Source organism: Nansenia antarctica, assembly GCF_963989245.1.
Source record: "Nansenia antarctica genome assembly, chromosome: 1".
Lineage (NCBI taxonomy): Eukaryota > Metazoa > Chordata > Actinopteri > Argentiniformes > Microstomatidae > Nansenia > Nansenia antarctica.
The window spans coordinates 20,602,563-20,617,407 of record NC_137674.1 but is presented as its reverse complement, the minus strand read 5'-3'; the positions used below and the strand labels follow the sequence as shown (position 1 = coordinate 20,617,407).

The 14,845-nt window shown below is 43.1% G+C and overlaps 1 protein-coding gene and 1 pseudogene across 2 annotated transcripts in view; both read right to left on the bottom strand.

The window, feature by feature from the left end:
* Positions 1-1,812: 1,812 nt before the first annotated feature.
* On the bottom strand, positions 1,813-9,384 carry LOC308163725 (annotated as a pseudogene). The gene is made up of 6 exons: positions 9,350-9,384; positions 8,809-9,095; positions 8,462-8,726; positions 8,167-8,336; positions 4,421-4,616; positions 1,813-1,965 (listed from the first exon to the last, which is right to left on the bottom strand). The product of its transcript is annotated as an uncharacterized misc_RNA (transcript).
* Positions 9,385-11,626: 2,242 nt separating this feature from the next.
* The window catches only part of kndc1 (kinase non-catalytic C-lobe domain containing 1), a gene marked incomplete at both ends in the record, with an annotated part of 45,440 nt that continues 42,221 nt past the window's right edge, over positions 11,627-14,845 (bottom strand). The window contains 4 exons of the mRNA XM_080537807.1: positions 11,627-11,846; positions 12,642-12,796; positions 13,209-13,268; positions 14,050-14,172. Of these exons, the coding sequence (XP_080393933.1) occupies positions 11,627-11,846; positions 12,642-12,796; positions 13,209-13,268; positions 14,050-14,172 (558 nt within the window). The remainder of the gene's footprint in view (positions 11,847-12,641; positions 12,797-13,208; positions 13,269-14,049; positions 14,173-14,845) is intronic.

Sequence of the window (14,845 nt, the reverse complement as noted above, 5' to 3'; positions counted from 1 at the left end):
ACACTATGGTGTCATACGACATACTGGAGGAGATGCAGGAGCTGCAGAAGTGTTAAAAGAAAAATAACATTTACATTTCTGGATAGCATATCAAGGAACAGCAATCTTTGCTATTGTTAAAGGGACAATCTGTAAATTGTACATCTATTGTTGGACTTTTAAATGAATGGTATACAGTATATAACCGTTGATTCTTGAAGAATATAACTTAATATTAATAATAATAATAATAATATAACTTACAAATTCCTCCAGGTTTTCTACCCGTCAGAACCCAAACTCTAAGCTTATTTTACTCGATAATTGTAAACAATGTAATTGTCAACTTAAACTGTATAGCTTCAAAACATGGTTAAAACGATCATTTTGATCTCACGGGTGCTCAGTCTTACATAGCTCTGTCTCTGAAGCTCAGAGTGGTTACATTTCTCTAGGCTAACCCCTCTGCAGTTTACCATAAAAGTAGCGGGGAGTCTGCTTTGTTGTTGTTTGAATGACTAATTGTACCGTTACGTTAAAGGGCCTTGCAAAAACATGCTGTGGGTTAGTGCTGTTGGGCTATATACACAAAGGAAATTCCTAAATAAGCTATGAAAAGGTTTAACTAATATAGATACAGATAACTACACTGTACCATTATTCTAAACCAGTAAAGTGAGAGGGGAGAGAAATTACCTTTCATTCTTTTCAACAATTTGCCCGAAACTATACTATGTTTCTTGACTTCAATGTGGTATTTAAAGTAGATTTGAATGTTGAAGAATGGGAGTGCAGTGTCAGGACAGATGGAGGAGATGATGGGAGAGTTGATGGGAGACTGATGAGAGTGATTTGCGCGTTAACCCACACACAGCCGTCGGGGACTTCTGCCACCCCTCCTCTCGGCTCCACTCTGTCTGCAACCATTCACCCACAACCCAGGCTCCTCTCAGCAGAATACTTAGCACATGCTCACCAGAGTCACGTAGACCCCTAAAACATATGTAAGTCAACAGGCGGTGATTCCCCCCCCCCCCCCCACTCAGACCTTGGGACAGTGGTCATTTCATTCAGGGGGTGCTTGTCACCATTGATAATGCTATCGGGAGCAATAGCTGGTTCCCAGGACTCAAAGGCTAGGGGGCAAGGAGGTAAGAGACAACATATCAGGGAATGTATTCAAATCGCATCACACATGCCTGTTTAATACATATTATACATCAACAGTACGTGGCGTTATAATTATAATTGTGTTTTTTACATAATCTGATCCATTAGGTGTTTATTAATGCCTGTGTGGTGTTATTTCTAAAATGTTGACATTTTTTAGTTAGTAATTAATAAAATACAAAGGTTCCATCTCACAAAACATAATGGAATGTAAAAACGTTGACGCTCAATATCTCTGAACTAACCTAAACGGAGATAGAACCTTATAATTCTAAGCTGTAGAGTAGTCTACATGAATATGCTCATTTCAATGACAGTAATACACATCAATGTTGTGCCTCCTGGTGGGGGTTAAAGGTACTAAGACCCACAGGAGTGGAGGGAATAGTCTACCAGGCTTCATTCTAGTTGATTCTATCTACAGTATGGTAGTCAGACTGAGACTGAAACAATAATTTCCCCTCAACTGAGCTATTACTCCATACACTTGCCAAATGTTACTGCAAGCATGGTGAATAATGAATAATTTAAATAATGAATAATTTCACAGGACCTCAGGTGGGAGGAGAACATCACCTTCATCATCCAGAAGGCCCAGCAGAGGATGTTCTTCCTGCGGCAGCTGAAGAAATTCAACATGTTTCAGAAAGTGATGATTTAGTTCTACACGTCCATCATGGAGTCCATCCTCAGCTCATCGATCACCGTCTGGTTCGCTGCCTCCACTGCCAAGGACAGAGGCAGATTACAGTGGATCATTCGGTCAGCCGAGAAGGTCATCGGCTGCAACCTGCCATCTGTCCTGGACCTGTTCCACTCCAGGACCAGGAAGAGAGCCGGAAAGAATCATCGTTGATCCTTCCCACCCCGGTCACCACCTCTTACAAAGACTTCCATCCGGAAAAAGGTTCTGGTCAAGACCAAAACCTCATGCCACCTGAACAGTTTCTTCAGCCCCCTGCCTCTCACTGACTTGACACTGGGACTTCCACTTCCTCGCCATATCACACATACACACACACACACACACACACACACACACACACGCACGCACACACACACGCACACACACACACACACACACACACACACACACACACACACACACACACACACACACACACACAATGAACTGGCAGTGTAATTTAATTAAAATGTTTTAGTCTTACATCTATTCTAAATTACAGCCTACATAACTATTGTTCTATTGCTCCTTTTGCCATTGTCTATTAATATGTTTGCTTATATATTGTTGTTTTTTATGTCCTATGCACCAACCTCACCAAGTCAATTTCCTGCATGTGCAAATATACTTGGCAATAAAAATAGTTCTGATTCTGATCTGCGTGTCTCCTGCAAATCCGGGCAATTGGTCACTTTAAGTAGTTTTAAGTAGGCCTAATCACATCACGATAACAGGCAGGGTGCAATGACAATGCCCCGACGGGAATTTCAAATAATCAAATGGCTCAAGCTCAATAATCTTTTATGGCAGGATGACTTAATCAGCCGCCTATTTAGCTGGTATCACCTAATGACTTGAACGTTAGGCAATGTAGGCTACACCTCGAGGAGACTGGAGGGCGCCATTCCTCAGCGCCTCTCGAGTAAGTGCGAACACTCCGATTGAGAGACAATAGAGCTCAATGGATTTCAATGATCTTATAGTTACCTGCCCTTTGATGTCTCTTTGAAGATGCAAATCTCTTGCAAGCAGAGTGCCGGAGCGCCATCTGAACATTTGGCTACAGCAGCCGTCAACTTCAGACGTGGGCCTATAGTGCGCGGCTAAATGCTGTTGCTATTATCGGAAACGAGTCGACCACCAAGTCGGTATTGAAGTGGGACAAATGTAATATTGCGTTGAGTGAATCTTGTTTGCTGCTTTACCTTATCAATTGGAATGAATTGTGTCATAGTGTGTAGGACATATGGGCCTAGTAGTTTGTTCACATGACCGATGTTTGTAATAAATCTAGGCTATCGGGCATCAATCAATCTTTGCGCGCAGCCCACAGATCGCGTCGCTCCCCGGCCCACCGTCCACAGACCGACCGGCGCCCAGATGGTCAGGCCGCTCCTGACCGGGAGGCAACTTCTTGATTTTATTTTTTCTTTGAACTTGATTTCAGTCTCATCCTGGATTGGCATTCGCCATGTATACCTTGCCTACTCAGTTGTTTGCAACCAGTCTATTGTGTTTTCTATTAGCAATATGCTGGATGATATTGATGATATTGATAACAATTATAAGTATTTTTTTTTACTTTGAGCACCCGCCCACCCGACCGTGCACGCGTAATTGTGTGCCCCCCCCCCCCCCACACACACACACACACACACACACACACATAACAGCATAGGTTTAACGCAAAATGCAGAAAGAAATATACTATTATTCTTCTGTCATTATTTGCTGTATATATAATATTTAGGTGAAACGAATAGACCATTTGATCATAACCACTGAGCACTTCATCTTCTTAAATCTAGTTTTGTAATAGCATAGGAATTCCATCTCACCTAATCAAACACACACACACACACACACACACAACACACACACACACACACACACACACACACACACACACACACACACACACACACACACACACACACACATATCTATCTCTATATATTCGCAAGTGTGAATAAGTGTAACAGTTAACACCTTTATTTGGTGAACATGTATTTATGTATTTTCAAATATGATTACATATAGTTCTTATATACATATAACTTAGATGTTAACAAAACATAGGCATACAGTGCTTTACAAAGGACAACATTAATCAGATAGGTGTGGCACACATGAGTTCACAAATCAAATATAAAACTCTAAAGTTGGCATCAGTCCTTCATCGGTAGTAGCAGGGAACCAGCATCACTGGGTGGACTTGTTGGTGATGTGCCGTCTGTTGCACGGCGACTCTCTGCATGTGATGCGGGTAGAAAGCGTGCCTGAAGGCGGGGAGCTGTCCAGCAAGGCTGTGGTGCTGAAATGATGGGGCAGCGGGGTAAACCAGTGGTTGCAGCATCAGTGTTGGGGCGAAGAAATCCGGATGCATGTCTTGAACCTCGCGCTTCAACTTCATTCTTCTGTTCTGAAACCAGATTTTCACCTAAGAGGAACAGCAGGACACTTTGTTAGGCCTACAATATGTTTGCAACGCGGGAACGTACATTTTATTTTCTCGTACTAGGCTAATGCCTGCAGGTCGTTCTTGATATAAAAGTACTACTGCTGCTATGCAGCTCGTGCTCTTACCTGAGTTTCAGATAGCTTCAGTTTCTCCGCTATTTTCCTCCGTTGTGTGGCACCGAGGTATTTGTGCTTGTTGAAAGTCCGTTCGAGCCTGGAGATCTGTTCAGAAGTGAACTTGGTTCTCATCCTGCGACGGAGGCCAGACTCGCCTTCGCTGTCATCTCCCACCTCACTCTCAGAGCCCGACGTGTAGCCACAGCTGTCTGGAAAGGTTGGAAAATGTCATGGTTAATAATAATAATAATAATAATAATAATAATAATAATAATACATTTATTTTATAAGGCGGATTTCAAGGTCGCCGTACAACAACACATTTAACAATAGTTACAAAATTCGAAATACAAAATACATAGAAATATACTGTATAAAACATAGCTAGCAGCAGAGCACGGAATCATCTTATCAATGTTATGTTATGTTATGTTAATTGTATTTATAATGCGCCCCCCATCCAACTTTTACATCGGCCCGGGGCGCAGCAATCATCTATCAATTATCAAGTTGCCTGTGTGAGACTTTAACATTGCATGTTGTAAATAGGAGGGGGAATGTACACTTACTGTTTGGGGATGCTGGAGTGTAGACCTCCTCTATTTCAAAGATCACCTCAGTGGACCCCTTCGGTTCAACTAAAATATCCTTATACGTGGATGGAGCGCGTGGAACAACTGCACAAGGCATATGAGATTGTGTGGGCCTCCTGCTATATGCTATGTCTTCGACGTCCTCGTGGTCCGTTTGAGTGGTGAAAAAACTTTGAGATAGCCATTCTACTGAGAAGTTCCTCGCCATGACGTGACCTCAGAGTGGCCAATATGAGGTCTGTTGCGTGTCCTTGGCTTGAGACCTCGCACTATATAAGTGCCACCCACTTTATTTGCATATGCAAAGAGCTCTCAACGGAACGACGCAAACCTTGATGGTCTTTGTAAGCTAATAGATGTTACATTGACTAGGCGCCACGATGTCTGAGTATCGAGTTGGCTATACAAGATTCAAGACATGGACTTTATTATATCCACTTTTGAGGCAGCCTGGTCTCACACGGCAGACGTCAGAATTCGACGTTTATGGACAAACGTCGAATTCTGACGTGAGATTGCATCCAAACGTCGAATTCCGACGTGACATTGGGGTAGCTCGTTCTGAAACTACCCTAACCTTAACCCTAACCCTAAATGTGGCCTAACTAATTAATGCAAGTGCAATTCAAAATGGAATAATCCCGAGAGAAGCCCCGACAGGCGCATGCGCATCCCTGCGCTTTCAGAACGAGCTACCCCAATCAAACGTCAGAATTCGACGTTTGTCCATAAACGTCGAATTCTGACGTCTGCCGTGTGAGACCAGGTTGTTTGAGGATATACTAAATGCTCCTAACTGCTGCGTAATTATTGTTATTTTATTTTCTATCAATAGCGTTGATAGATCAAAGTTGATTAGATTTGCTCTAATATATGCATCATAATTCATAGATTTATCAGTCTATACATGTGCATGGGCAATGGTTAGAATGCGGCTGGTATAGGTCTACTAATTTGTGAGACTATTGTTCCAGAAGCAGATCCTCTACCTATAGGAGCGCCCAGCTGCCTGCTCATCAACTTGAAGCTGATTGTTGATGAGGATTTACGTGACCAATTGTCTGTCCGACAAAGTAGGTGTGATTGCAGTCATCATGCATCAATAGAAAGTGAGAGAATGACGTTTGATGTCTGTTCACTTGTGAATTTGAATGGCCATTTGCTCTCGGCCACTGCGCCTCCCAAACAAAAACCAGGTTGTACTTTATGATATAAAAAGTATGTCTTAAAAACCGGCCTTATGCATTTGCCAAAATGTTCTACCACATCAAAAAAGAATACATCATTAAACTTAAACTTAAGCTCTATTCATATTCTATAATTGCATACAGTCCATCTCCCCTCAAGGCTGATATTTCTGGCGATGTATATATATATATATATATATATATATATATATATATATATATATATATTACGCTCTTCCTCTTCAAAATGATCACACTTCAATTGATTGATTTCTGTCTGCCTGTTTATCTGTACTATAGGCTAGGCTACTGCTTATGTTGTTGTATGCAGACAAGTTATGTAATGTGCCTTCTTGGTTTTTAGCCAAATGGCTGGCCCATCACTTCTTTTGGTGAAGTTGAAAGATGGGGCTTGTGAAATGTGACCACTCTCTAATTCACAGACAGAGCTCTGACAGGATGCAAACAAACTACATTTTAAAAACAACTTTATTTTCGGGGTTATGAAAAGGTAAGCCAGTAAGCTTTTTAGGCATTTATTTGACATTTTCTTTGAGAATCGTGAATCGAAATGGTCATTTAACAGCTGAACAAATCACAGATTGTGCAGACAGAGGCCAAGCAATAGCCATAGGCAGTCGTGTAGGGCTAAACTTCAAACCTGAGATCGGCCCTCCTTGGCATACACAACCACAGACACTCTGGAGCCAGCCCCAAGGGCTCCTGTGATAGACGTGTCAACTCATCAATGACCAGATTACTTAGGACTAATTGTTGACAATGATCTCCCGGTTAACTATCGTTTGAAGTGCCGCAGTGGAGGCAAACGGAATTAGTTGACACGCATATGAAAGCGCAGTATGAGACCGCTGGGTAGCGAGAGGGAAAACCGCTCTCTCGTGCATCCATGGTTTCTGTCTGCGTTTTTTGTGACCCTTCTGTACTTAAGTGTCTATTTTCGGGAATTACCATACATGACACAGAACGACTCATTTGGCCGCATATCTAAATGGTAAATAGACTGCACTTAGCGCCTTTTTTGCTGCTCCAAAGCACTTTACAACGGCCTCTCATTCACCCATTCACACACACATGGCGGCAAGCTGCCATGCAAGGCGGCGGCCGGCTCACTGGGAGCAATTTGGGGGTTCAGTGTCTTGCCCAAGGACACTTCGACATGTGGCCACTTATATGGTGCGAGGTCTCAAGGCTCGAACCGCCGATCTGCCAACCTTGTGATCATTAGGCGGCGACTCTACCTCCTGCGCCACAGCCGCCCATGTAATGAGTAGGCTATGTGATACATCATTGCAATGAGTATCTTTACCTAGCCTATAGTCACTTACCGTGTCCAGGATTAGGATAGGCTCATAGAACTGTGTCCCAGAAGGCAATCATCTGATCCCAATAGCAGCTTTATATCAACAACACACACTGACCCGCGACCTTTTGCTCCTTTGTAATCATTGTGTGTGATAGATCTGGATAATCGAGTCACCCACTAATATAGGACCAGTCGTATTCCTAATCTGGTCATTATAAATAATACGATCATACAGCCATCAGAACTCATTTGACATGTTCCTGGCCATCAGAGGACACCTGAGACAATAGAATTTACTAGCAGGGTTTTTTTCTGTTGGAAATTACTCTAGATTGTTGTTGTGAAATTGATATAGTGACTTCATAATCAGGGATGTGATATAAGATATACTTTATTGAAAGATAAATAAACTTTAAAATCTCTTCTTTCTTTACATGCAATATACACATTCCAAACATCCACCCAAAAAAGGATTGCATTTATATTCCGGATTGTAAGTGTTTCAGTCGCAAATTCAATTCAGTCTGTGGCGCACAGTTCTAGTATTTTACATTTACATTGTAATAATGTGTGTTAGATGATAGTGGGTAGGGGCTCTGATGAGAAGAAGCCATCTGTTGCATAGGGATCTGCTGAACCATGGGCGGGTACATCGCGTGGTTTGTTGGGGCGTAGAGGTGCTGTCCACCGAAGCCGTGGTACTGAAAAGAGCGCATGGTCTGGAGCATCATAGGAGACATCGTGGGAATGAGGTAGTCAGTGCGCAAGTCTTGGACTTCCCGTTTCAATTTCATTCTCCTGTTCTGAAACCAGGTTCTGATCTGAAATACACAAGAAAACAAACATCTACGTTAGTACACTACTATGTGTTCTACAAACACAGAACACAAATATAATGACGGTTAATCGTATAGGCCTACATAGGTTTTGGTTGCAGCTGCCTTACCTGTGTTTCTGAGAGGTTCAACTTCACAGCCGTTTTGATTCGCTCCCCAGCATCCAGATATTTGTGCTTGTTGAAAATCTTCTCCAGTTTATGGATCTGCTCTGGGGTGAACTTGGTCCGCACACGACGTTGAGATCCGTCACTTTCTCCTTCGCTTAATTCCTCCATGGAAGGACATTCAGAGGCGGCCTCACTCTCGTACCCCGAAGAATACCCGCAGTGTTCTGAAACTGTAGAAGCAGAACAAAAATGTATCATTATCAAACTGTAATTGCTGCTAGTTTTTTTTCCAATGTTTTCCAACACGAATGTAGCATACACTGTTGTAGATTGCACAAGGAGGCTACTTACGACGTGAGCTCAAGTTGGATTCTTGATCTTTAGGCTGTTCAGTGGACTCCATGAGTTCAATCTTTGTGGCCTTTGGTTTTGGTTGGAGGTAGACTTTATTATAAGAGGTCGGCGGTCGAGGCTGAACCATGCAAGGAACATGAGGTCTGGAGCGCGTTGGTATATTATCCACTGGTCCCATGTCTTGTTTCTGCTCGTTGTCGCAATGGCTCTGCGCCAGCCAGTCTACGGAGAAGTGTTTGACCATGTTTACGTCTAGGAGCCCTCTGTGTTGGTCCTCAGACTGTACGGAGAGTTGGGAGTGTTCTAGATAGACCTGTTGAGGGGCTGCCAATATATAGGCCCAGCCCTCGCCCAAATCTGCATTTGCAAAGGCACGTTAACGCCTGATCGATTCCCAATGATTAGGACTAATCGGTCGTTATTGAAGTCTTTACATATCCTGTGAGTGTGTGAAAAGCCTGGCGCCACCAAGTCTGTGAGAACCGGTTGAGCTCATACATTTGTCCGCCCAAAATGAAACTGTGACTGTGATACCGAGACAGCGGCATGTCGTTCTGACAGAGGTCCATGAAGACTACATGACATGTTGATGCATATTATGGTAGATTTATTCTACTGGGGGGGAAATAAAAGACATCAGGGTTTATGCCTTTCTAGCCATTCATTAAATGGTAGACCCAAGTGGCCCAAAATGTCCACGATGAGACTACTTTATAGCCTAAAATATTTCAAATATGAAGCCCTATAGTTTTACTCAATGTGCATTCTTTTTAACCAAGTCGCTACTGCCAAGAATAGTTATAGCTAACTTTCTGGTTGGAAAATGGTTACGTAATTGTTTTTAAACTCACCCTTGTTTTATGAAGCTCACCCTTCGATATAGGGCTTAACCAAATGTTGCATCTGATCGTTTGCACAATTCCTTCCTGAAAATAAACCCCTTCGCGACAATCAAATGGAAAACAAAAGGCGATACGTTACAATACGAGGCTACTGTTCTAATGCTCTAGTATTAACACGTCCTTGATACCCCGGTGAGCACTGGCGCCACTGGGCCCAAGACAGCCAGCATTTGGCGCTATCGGTTTAAACATTACAGATCAAAGGTCTGACAGTAGCAACACAATTAGGTTTGACAGTCCGCCAGTTGAGATGTAAATAAGGTAGCACAGGCTGTAAGGAAGCCTGGAAATCAAAGCTAGTCTACAGTAATGTCTACATTTAGACTTGTAGCCTACACACAACTGCCTAAAGATTACTACGATATTCTATACATTGTAAATTGTATTCAACTCGCTTATGTCTGACCGCTGTGATAATGCAAACAGCTGATATAAGTGTGTAGCGTATAGGCCTATTAAATGTCTTTATCAATCATCTGTTGCTGCCGCGGCTTGGGTCCTCAAGCCTTCCAATTACGCCCATTATCATGCGCGCTTTGAAGATGCGTCCTGATCCCGTTAGATAACAATAGCAGCTATCCGCTCCCCGCGGGACGCCACTGGGGAGGTCGCCTCCATAGAGCGCATATTTCCTCGCCTCTGCGGCCTCTATCATGCACCAGAAGGAGAAGATACATTGCACACCCATCTTCTACAAGTGAGATGGATGCCTATTATACGGCTGTCAAATAAAGTCCTCTTACAGGACACTCAATTCAGGACACAAATCGCGTGTGCATACATTTATGATAAAATCAACATATTTAACACAGTGGCATCTGATTAGGTTACATTATGTATTGTTAAGATTACATTTAAAATGGTCTTCATTACAGACTTAAAGGCAAATCTAATAATCATATCATTTGAAGTTATGGCAGTTCCTGTTTGCCAATTTCAAGGAATTACTAACAAACTCCCAATACCAGAGAGACTACAATAATTTTAGGGTGGTTTCAATTTGGTTTACAATTCTAACATTTGCTACAACAGCTTTCATATAGATTGTAAGCAAATATTTAACACACTACACCATGAAAACATGTTCAGCTAAACATAATATAAGAAGAACCATGTGTCTTTATTCAGGTTTTTCTATTTATTAACTCATATCATAGATTATATCATATCCTTTTCATGTAAGTATCTTGAAGTAATGTAAAATGCTTCTTTTTCAGGCAAAGGGATATGCATTAAAAAAGACAAAAATAGGGGAGCTCTGAATGGGTTGTAGCTGTGGGCCTATGTGATTTAAAAAAAAAATTATCTAACTTTTACATTTTAATTGAGCTAATAAAGAATGTCTTTCTGTGAACACATGAGGTCAACTTATTCAAACATTGCTACACTTACGTTGAAGAAGGGCCTATGGTTGACAAAGAATCATAATATATTACAGTATGTAGGAGATAGAATGAGATACAACAGTCAGCTTATTCAGATGAAAAGAGTATAAACTGGTTGTCTGTATCCGTCCCAAGATGAACACTTTAACATGAAAGACATGTTACAGTTACCTGATCTTGGTTTTACAGTTATCTTCTTGAAAAATGAATCTAACAACAACAAAAAGCATTCATACATGTCGTTTCAGTACAACAAGAACAAGGGAGCAGTACCTATGCAGTGGTCACTGGATTTGTCCAATGGTGGGACAGCTCGAATTCATACTGTATAGTCAGAGTGACGCCACCAGAACATTGGATTCCTTCCTGTGGATTTGTTAGCGAGTTTGTACAATAACCACCCCCAAAGAAAAGGTAGAGAAACATATTACCAATAGAAACAAAGAAATGACGCTCAGATTACAGTCAGTGGAGAGTGTGAGGTTTGGGGTTTGAAGGGGGGGGGGCTCTGACCAGGGCTGGGGTTACTGGAAGGTGGCTTTCACCCTCTTCAGTTTGTCCTGGATTCGGCGGGTGGGGGGCTGGTGGAAGTTGGCATCGTTGTCAGAAGCCAAGAGGGTGACGTCGCAGCCGCTGAGGTGGGCGACACGCAGACGCAGGTAGGCCTGCAGCTCCAGGGCGGGGGCGTAGGGGTACACAGTCTCCTGGAACGCGTGGAGCTGACTCACCACCTTCGCTATGTTCCTTAAAAGGATGAGGGAAGGAACAGGGGGTGGGGTGGGGGGGCGGGGTGGGTGGGTGGGGCGGGGGGTTAATGGCCGGAACCCAAAACACCAGAGAACGAGAGAAGGAGAAAGTGTGAAAAGAGAGAAACTCGGTCTGTTATTGTTGAATTGCGACATTAAGCATAGCATGGTTAACCACCACTTTTCAGAATACCATCCAGTGACCTGATTTGGAGAATGGTGGAGTAACCTAGGGTCTAGAATAACCAGCTGTGTGGCTGCCTCTACACCAGGACCCCTACTGACCCCAGCATCTGTCAACATTGACGCGGCCAGCAGCACCTGGTGTGATCGTCCCTTCTGAATCACATGCCGCCCCAGATACATACATACACCATCTGGTTCTGCCGCGTGCTCCACTAGAACAACCCAAATTCTACACGACTGCCACGGAATTTAGCAGCTGTGTCATTACCGTCCACAGCGACTTTCTGTGACCCCCAGCATCTGTCCCGCCACATTTGAGTGGGAGAAGGACACGGAGGAAACTTGTCCTAAACAATCTAAACAAGAGTTTGGTGGCGACGTGGCAAACTTTGTAACAAGCGAGTGAGAAAGTTAATTTCAAGTTAATTACACGGTTAAATATCGAGCGTCAGACTGATTTTGCTGCCAGTGGAAAGGAGAGGATGCTGAGGTTAATGAACCACGATGGTGGATGATTCTCTGTGAGGGAATTAGAACTGGTGTAGAGATAGTGTAAGTCATATGTCTATGGTTTAGATAGACCATCTGGACTTTATAATTGACTAACCTCAGTTTTGGCCACTTGTAGGCACCACTGATCAGGGTGAAAGCCCCAATCTCCAGTTGCTGGATGTGCATGGCCAGGATGTGGGGGGCAGGGAGGGTGGCTCTTCTCCCCTGCTCTCCTCCCATCAGACACAGATTGTCACTCTTCAGAAAGACCTGAGAGACACAGACGGTGAAGGGGACATGGGCTCTCATTCTTTGGTCTCTTTTCATCAATCTGTCACCCTTTTTCACATTCTATTGTCTTTGTGTAAAACAAACATAGACGTGCTTTGTTGAAGAGGTTAGTTTGCGTTCTGTGTTGTGTTATTTTGATAATACCTCATATTAGGTTCTATGTAGTTGAAATGAATCTGACTAAATTACCAAATCATGGCCATCTGTAAGGATGGACATTTCACAGATGTGTTCTTTGCCTTCCGGCTCAAACCCCATACATGTGAGAGAGATGCACACACATGCACACGCGCATTCACATGCGTACACGCACGCACACACGCACGCACGCACGCACGCACACACACACAACACACAACACACACACACACACACACACACAAACACACACCTGAACGGCTCGCAGCTCCTCTAGGACCTCAAACACTTTGGTAGACAGATGTTTCCAAGCCTATGGACAAGACAGAGGGAGTTTCCATAACCAAGTACTAAATGCTAAATGAGTGATCACATTTAGCATTGACACTAAACTGTTATACAGCATGTTGTGTATCTTATTCTGAAGAAACAACGAAACTTACGAATATTTGACGTATGAAATACTGTAGACATGATTTGTTGTTTCTCCAGTAATTTACTGAGAAATAACATTATATTCAAAATACGCTTTAATGGTCACCAACATATTCCTTAATTCAGTTTCAAAGTTAATTTAGAAAGCAATCAAATATCCACTGATTCCTCTGGGCTTTCACACCACCAAGGAACCGTTCCCGTTCTGGAACCTCGGTGCTGTCTGGCGAACCAGACTCCGTTCATACCAGTGTAACCGGAACTATCCGCTTTCAACAACGGGATAAACAAAAATGTCACAACAAGATGGCAGGTACTTCACTGGAAATGAGGATAATTTCTTCCTCTATAGTATCTGAAATAAACACTATTTTCTATGAAAAAAAACAAAAGACACTTTCTAAACACATTCTCTTATGAGCCAGCTGCTCCGTCACTAGAATAAAAATGGTTTACGAAGTTCGCGTTTGTGCGTGTGCGTGTGTGTGTGTGTGTGTGTGTGCTGGCCTGTTCCAGACTAGGTTCGGGAACGCAAACCGGAACGGTTCCTTGGCGGTGTGAAAGCCCTGAGAGCCCTGGATAAGAGCCGTCGTACTGGAAGTTATTTTCCAGACTTTTCACTTTTCTGTATAAAAGGGTTTATTTCAATGGAGGCTTACCGGTAATTGCCTGACAATCACATTCTCCAGTCCTCCTAGGACCTGCATGGCTGTAGCAAAGTTTCTGGATTCGTAGCAGCATTTAGCAATTAGTAGAAACTTCGTCAGCAAAGCCACTTGTGTCTGGAATGAAAAGGGACCTGGTTTTTATAAAACTATTAGAAAACTTTGGGTTACGGTACTTAACCCCTGGTTCTCTGAAGGAGCTGAGGGAGACATCTTACTATGGGGTATGTCCCCCTGCATGCCCTAGTCACTGACATCCTATTCAGTCATGCCTGGAACAGGCTGGGAGCACTTTATATGGCTGACCCACCCCAGCCCAGCCTATGAAGGCTACTGCAGTGCATGGCCATTTCATTCTGCAAATTACCTCTTCACAAGTGGCTTGGGGGGGCCAAAAATAGGTGGGATGTCTTATGTCTTATTTATTAGGCTACCTACCCCGTTACTAAACCAGCTACCATAGCCTCGTTGGTGTGGTAAATGCATGAGTGAGCGGAGCAGGCTAACAGTCGTTTAATGTAGGCAAGCTAGCCAAGCAACATTATGACCATTGTGTGGAATTTACGAGGGAGCAAAAACTCTTTCTTTCACTTTGTTTACTAAACGAGGGGAGGAATTCTATGGTCACAGAATGCTCTGCCAGCTGTAAGATAACTAATGTCGTTGAAGCAGGTTAGCCCTTTAAAGCACGGCAACAAGCTTGCATCAAAATTCACAAGGCAGCGGAAGGGCTTGAGCACACTAGGGGGTAGTGGTGGTCTAGTGGGTAGTGAGTTGACACTAGGGGGTA